At 35.7% G+C, this 7,485-nt stretch overlaps 1 protein-coding gene across 1 annotated transcript in view; it reads left to right on the forward strand.

Annotated features, from left to right (window-relative positions):
• The first annotated feature begins 123 nt into the window (after positions 1-123).
• KIF15 (kinesin family member 15) overlaps positions 124-7,485 on the forward strand; it is a 38,352-nt gene continuing 30,990 nt past the window's right edge. The window contains 7 exon segments of the mRNA XM_010290776.1: positions 124-413; positions 3,098-3,281; positions 3,698-3,719; positions 4,343-4,412; positions 5,552-5,589; positions 6,547-6,644; positions 7,054-7,233. Of these exon segments, the coding sequence (XP_010289078.1) occupies positions 124-413; positions 3,098-3,281; positions 3,698-3,719; positions 4,343-4,412; positions 5,552-5,589; positions 6,547-6,644; positions 7,054-7,233 (882 nt within the window).

Genomic DNA, 7,485 nt, shown 5'->3' on the forward strand with positions numbered 1-7,485 from the left:
GTTCAGTGAGGGAGGCCGCGTTGCATGTGCCCTTTGCTGGGCGAGGGATGGCTCAGCTCTGTAGGGCCGGCCACCTCCTGGAGTGTCCCCCAGGTGTAAGAACGAAGAGAGTCAGGTAGAAGTATGGCCGTGTTGGCTGAGCTCGGTGCCCCGCGGAGGGGCCGGTGGCCCGGGGGTGCGATCCTGGAGTGCCCGCAGAGCAGCCGCGCTGCTCCCAGTGGTGTCGGGGAAGAGTGGTGGGGTCGGAGCAGCGGCACGGCGCGGGGTGACCCCCCAGCGCTTCCAGAAGCACTTCTGGCACTGATCCACCCCAGGACTTCTCGGGGTGGAAACATGGACGCAGCCCTCCCAGGCTGGAAGGATTTACAAACCCCGTTGCTCTCAGCCGTCCTGCGTTTATCAATTCGTCTTCTGTAATTTTAACGAGTTTTAATTAGCCGTGTGATGTTGGTAACTGCAGTGTCTTACAAACGTTCAAATGAAAGCAGCTCTTTAAAAGGGGAGCTAAGAACGGTTCGCTGAGTCGGTCATTTCCCAAGGTACAAGGTTGTACAAGTACCTGTCAGTCTGATTTCAGTTTTAAAATGCACTGCTTTTCTTGTCCCAGCTCGTTTTGCTACCTTGTGCATTTGAAGAATAAATAACTGAATTAGAAGCTATCATATTTCTCAAATGTTACTTTGTGAATCAAAGCAGGTAGGCTGGCATAGCAGCAGCAGGATATTTATGTAGTATGAATGTTAATGAGAAGGTTAGTACCTTTGCACATCTTTATTAATTCTACTTTTAAAGGAATCCTCCTACAATAAAACCTGTGCACTTTTAGAGACTTTATAAGGTCTTTATTATTGGAATATTTTGGTAAATCATCTTTCATTGTCATTTTACTTATTTTTTAAATTTGATTATGTTACTTAGTTAATATTTTTGACTATGTGAAATAATTGCATGTCAGATTCACCCTTAAGTAAAAAATGTATCTACATACAGAGCAATATGTGTCATCTCTTTGAAATGTGAAACTGTGCAAAGTGATGTTTATACATACAGGAGAGCTTTATGCATTACAGAGTGCTGAATATTACTTCATCAAAGTGACAGCAATATAGCTACTCAGTTGTGCAGGTCTATGAAATTGAGTTTTTGCAGTCCCATCAGTAAAACTATTTCATGCTGTATTGTTGTTTTATCTGCAGTGAGTTAGCAATTTTTAAAATATAATGGGAATATATAATACTATTAACACTTATGTTCCTGTCACAATTGAGTAGTTTAGGTCACTTAAAGAACCACCACCAAAGATAATTAGGTAGCAAATGATTTATATGTGAATTTGTAAAAGGCATAACTTAACAGAATTCTATGGCAAGAGCCCACTCTATTACTTATTCATATCAGGGGGGAAATGCATCACCACAGTTCCTAATTCTCCAAAACACTTGCAAAACCATATATGCATTAATTTAAGAGACTACTCATGCACAAGTGTGTGCATGCTTATATTGCAGGACTGGAACTTTCTCTACCTTTGCAAGAAACTGCAAACTTTCTGCCAAAGGAAGAGAGTTACTAAATGTTTTTGCGGAGTTCTGATTCATGCATGAAACAGATATTTATAAGGCTCTCCATTTACCTCCCTCAGTGCTGCTTAAAGTATTTTCTATGTAAATGGGTTTTTTTGAGCTATTACTTTATCTTATTTAACCTTTGTGTGTGTTTCACTTTTATTTTGTAGGAGACTTGCGTGACTCTGCATTACCTTTGTTGAACTCACCTAGGTAAAGTAGTATCAGCCCAGTTCCCGTATATGAATAATCACATTGCACAAAGACTGCAACCAAAGCCTAGTATGACTTTGTGAAATAATTAAAAGTTTTTTATTTCCATGTTTTCGTGTACATGATTGTTGCCTTTCTCTCCTAATTTCCTTACAGTTGTTTTTTTTTTTAAAAAGTTCTCTTAATGAAAGTTTTGTTCTGAGGTATCAGATTCCTCTTGGAATGCTGCCATGCAGTGAATTCTATTTTGTCCACAAACTCTGCAGCTGGACGCTAGAATTCCTCTGAAGAGATATTCCACATGGAACTTTAATTCTGTGAGGAAGTCCTAAGCTAAAACAAAAAGGTCTCCTTCAAATATAAACAGTTTCTGCCACAACTTAGAACAATATTATGTAATGAAAACATATTTGGCAAGTTAGTGTGGTGTCTTAAATCCAGTATAACATCTTCCCTTTCTCAGCTGCTTCCTGTTCTTCTTTTGCCCTGTCCTCTGCCACTCCCCAGTGCCACATTTCCATCATGAAGTCCTTCCCCCACCTTTAAACCTATTCTGTGCCCTTATCTTGTTTACCAAAGGTAAAAATCAATAACAGTTATAACACTCTCATGCTATATCTGCCTTGAGGGAAAGAATGAAGTAAAGTAAATCCAAGTTTTCTACCAATTCATGTAAGAATATAATTCTTTAATATTATATTTTTATATTGGTATTTATGCCAGAATTCCTCAAACCTTTAATATAATAGGTCATGCACGTTACTTATTCAAGCTAAATTTACTTGTGCATCCACTGGTAAGTGTGATGAAACAGGTTAGGGAGCTTTTAGATGTAGGCACTGCTATTCTTTATTGGACTTATGGATCAAGAATTGATTGTTCTTTCCCTTCTTGTGAGCAGCAAAGAAAAATGGTAGGAACTTTCTTGCTCGAATGTAGCATAGTCTGCTCCATTTGTAAAGTCTTTTATAACTTCCAGTAGTAAGAGGGATGCTTTGAAGCCCATAGTCTTAGAAATTACTGAAACCTTTATTATAACACTGATTTTATATATCTCAAGTTCACTGTGAAATGTGCTCTTTTAGAGTTGAAGTTACATGCAACAGCAATAAATTCCAGTAACTTCATGTTCTTTGTTTTTAAATCTGCCATATTGTTACTTTTAATAAATCTGTGGCTTATACAGTGAATTGATGTGCACAGCTAGAAGGAGACACCTTTGTATAACTTCACGTGCTTGATGTAACTTTTGTGATTTCATTTTATCAAACAGCTGTACATCTATTTCAAAGAAATCTAATGCATAAATGTTCATTTAGTGTTGAAGGTGATGCTATCAAAGTTTACGTAAGGGTACGTCCCCCTTCAGAGGGAACTGCATTAACCGATGGAGATCAAGGCTTGTGTTTATCTGTTCTTTCATCAAATACCATCCGTCTGCATTCAAAGCCTGAGCCAAAGATCTTCACTTTTGATTATGTTGCAAATATGGAAACAACACAGGTAATAACTTCCAGAATCGTGTAATGGTATTGCAGTTTTTCTCTAAATTTTAGCAACTGCTACACTACACCTTTCTAAAGATGTAATGCCTTAGATCTTATTTTTTGCAGTGGTCAGACTCGTAATATGTAGTTACAGTACAGAAATGTTGCACTAAATTCTGCTCTCTAATAGTTTTAATGTATTTTTTTAACCATTAATTTCTTTAATTAAAGTTTGCATTAAAAGTGACATTTCTATTTCTAATTCTTACAGTAACACCATTGACAGAAAATATGCCCCCGCCCCCCGTTGAGACAAACATATAAAAATAACTATTTTTAGCTGATATTAAAGATATGATTTGTATATTAGGAACTTATGAGTTTATATTCTATTTGTTTTATTTCCTTCTTATACGTTTGCCTTTTAAACAGCTGTATTGTTCATCTGGGACAGGTAATACTGGAAGGAAAATCCTTCAATTTAATTTTTATAATATTGTGTTTGAAATTCTGAACATAATTTTAATTCCTCTAAGACTTCAATTACCTTTAACTTCTGTTTAAAAAAACAAAACCCCGAGAAAACCGCACCCACTGTAGGCTGTTATTTGTACCTACCTCTTCTTGCAGGTCTAAGAGAAATATGTGAAAATAGATGAGGCTACAGTTGCGCAGATTTGTTGAAATATGCCATTGTGCAGTGACAAACATTGACACTTAGCTAGATTTGATAAGTGTCATAGGCATAATTTTGACCTACTGGTGGTATAAACCACACAATGTAAGCAAAAACACTGGACCAAAATTAAAAATTAATATAATACATATTTGAAAGCTGTTACTATCATGCTGAGTTTTATTGTTTTTCTTTCAGTTTATCAAGGAATAAATTTTTTTCAGAGGGAGTGACTTATGTCACTTAGGATGTATTGTTTTGCTGTGAGAACTCCAGAGGTCATGGTGCATGTCTAACCTGAAGGAATGCGTCTATTTTATACATTATAAAGTTACAGCATAGAAAACACTGGTAGAAGTGATACTTAAATGAGTGGTGCCAAGTGCCTTCTCTTTCCCAAGTGTTCTCAAGTGTGGCCAAAAATATTGTTGAATCCTGTATGAATGGCTACAATGGAACCATCTTTGCATAGTAAGTCATTTAATGGTATTTCATAGCAACTGCAACATTTGAGGAGATTGTATTAATGAGTAGTTGTAGTTTTAAGTGCCAGAGCCTGCTTAATGTTACAGTAAACTTTGAAAGTACTTCCTTAGTGCAGCACAACATAGAGAATATTCTTGTAACATTGCAGAGTACTTCTTACTCCTCTTTCGGAGGAATCTATTTGTAGGTGTTATGCTTCTAATACTTAAGGCCAACAATGTAGATTGCAAACTCATTTCGATTTTACTAGTGTTTGTCTAAAAAACGAGAAGTTTTATTGTACTGTTAAAGAGAAGGCTGGTTGTTTTCAGTATGTCCATAGTAGAATGGAGTGAAAATAGCTTTAACTTGCTGTTTGGCCAGCTCAACTCTTGAGTGAGTCATAGCTGCCTGTGGGAAAACTCATGAATGATAATTTTAACTTTCAAAATGTTTTCAAGGTAGAAATATATCCATGACTAGTAGCATGAATATCATTATATTAACTCTCAATATTTTTTCATTTTGAAAACTGAATAAGCACTTTGGACAAAAATGCCAACTTGAAGGACTGATCTAATCAAAACCTTACTGAGTTTTTTAGCCTAGCATAGCATTTGCAAAACTGTGAAGTGAGGTCTACTTTTTTACAATATACAAATATGGAAAAATGAAGTGAAGTTGCCTTGAAGTTTCTCTACCATGTTTAGTAACTACAGTTAAAAAACACGATATATTAAACTTAAAAGTATTTTTCTCATTTTGTGTTTATGTGCACTACTGAGTGATACAACACTCGAAAGATTGACCCAAAAATTAGTATAAAGTATATATTTGAAAGCCTTCACTTTCATGCCAAGTTCCACCATATCCCTTTCCAACATAAATAAGGAAGAAAGTGGTGGGTGGTGGGGGAGAGAAAAGATGATTTATCTACAAAATTTCATGGTCAAATTTGCTGTTCTATTTTTATACCTTTTTAGCTGACTGATTTCTTATATTTGTCTCTATCTTTGGTTTAGAAGATTTTTTTTTTCTCCATTTTAATCTGTGAATTCTCCTTAAAAGATGCAGATTAATTAAATTTTCAGAGCCAGAATAAAGCTTTATCTGACTTTTTTGTTTCGATTTGATTTTTTTGTTAGTGGCCAGACTGGGTCAGGAAAAACCTTTACTATGATGGGTAAGTGCCTGAGAAAGCTTAATCTTTCAGTAGTTTCTTAATGTTTGGGGTTTTTTTTTTTGAACGGTTGTCTTGCTCAAACACCAGGGATGATTTAGATTTTTGTCTTCTGCAGACAATTTTAAGGTTTAAGAAATGGTGTAGTGCTCAGTGCAGTTGTTCTTGTTTTATATCAAAAGAGTGAAGTATAGGTACTCCCCTCCATCTTTTTGAAGATGTAGATTTTTTTCCCCCCTGTTTTTAACAGGAGAGAAGCTGTTCAATTAAATCAAACACTTTTAGTAAATTTTCTTAAAAATTAGTGTTCTGCTGGTTTCTCTTTTTGGCTGGTATCCCTTGCATATGTAGAAAAATATTCTAGTATGCAAGGGTCTTCTGTATTAAAATATATTGAGGTTTTCAAAATAACTGCTTCCTACCCAGCTAGGAATTTAAGGCCCCTGTCTATGAAGGGATCCCCTTGTAATTTTGTTCTTCATACAGTGGTGATTTTAAATGCATTAGTCACAGAATCATTGTGCTTGACATTAGAAAGTTACTGAAATAACCAAAATCAGTTTGGCCAACATGTTTTTGAGAACTACATAGAAATTAACTAAACATGGGGACAAATCCACCCCATCTTTCTAGTTCTTCAAATCGGGATGAAGGTAGCTGTATTGGCATACCTGCATGTTTTCTATGGAAGTCCAAGTACTTTATACTATTTGAGACTTGGGTAACCTATAGACATGTAAAATAAACTTTCGCAAGCATCATTTAGACTACATATAAATCTGATTATGGGATATTATCTTAGACATTGAAAGTTGATTTTTTTGCATTTCTTCTGTGGTTTTGTCATAAACTGACTAAAACCTCATTGCTGAAATCTTTTATAATGACATCTTGAAAAGGTCAACCATTACTCTTGAGTGGTACTAATTAATTATTTGTTTAAATTAAAAATCTCTTTAGGACCATCTGATTCTGATAATTTCACTCACAGTCTGAGAGGTGTAATTCCACGGAGCTTTGAATACTTATTTTTTCTAATTGAACGTGAAAAGGAAAAGGTACATTTCTTTTATACTTATTATTGCAGTGAAAGTAATGTCTTTCCTTCAAGATTAGCTAAGACTGTTTGGTAAGCCAGGTGTGTAGCAGTGAAGTTTCCAGGATTATTGCCATCTTGCATCAAATTTATTAATGAAAAACGCTTGCATCTAGTACATCTAGTACCAAATTATATACACTTTCTTCAGACACAAGTGTGCTTACATGTTGAGTCTAAAAAAAGCATCTAGGTTACTGGATGTTGGTTGTTGTTGTGTTGCATCTCTGTTGGGCATCAGAGATGTGTAGTATGCAGTATATATATGCAGACTAGTAGCTTTAGAAATGTGTAAAAACAAACTCACTGCCATACAATGCCAGACTTAATAAAACCAATCTGTTTATAGCGTAAATTACTGTGTTTTTCAGGCTGGCAGTGGAAAGAGTTTTCTCTGCAAATGCTCATTTATTGAAATCTACAATGAACAGATATTTGACTTGCTAGATTCTGCTTCAGCTGGACTCTTTCTTAGAGAACACATCAAGAAGGGAGTCTTTGTTGATGGTGCTGTTGAACAGGTGTTGTCATCTGCTGCTGAAGCATACCAGGTATTTTTTATCACTTTTTAATGTTTGGACTATTTATCTTGATGCTTATTTGGTAAATATTCCTCTTTGATTAAAGCACATATTTTTTGCACAGTGTCTGTGACACCCTCTTCCCCTATCTCCATCCTCCAAAAAACAGTGTAAAAAGCTGTTTCTAGGCAATGCTTCCTGACTATCTCACACATGTAAGGAACCATATAGTTCTGGAGTTTGGAATATATGAATTGCAATTACAGTAATCTTTCCCTCATA

This window comes from Phaethon lepturus, unplaced genomic scaffold (genome assembly GCF_000687285.1).
Source record: "Phaethon lepturus isolate BGI_N335 unplaced genomic scaffold, ASM68728v1 scaffold10027, whole genome shotgun sequence".
In the NCBI taxonomy this organism is placed as follows: Eukaryota; Metazoa; Chordata; class Aves; order Phaethontiformes; family Phaethontidae; genus Phaethon; species Phaethon lepturus.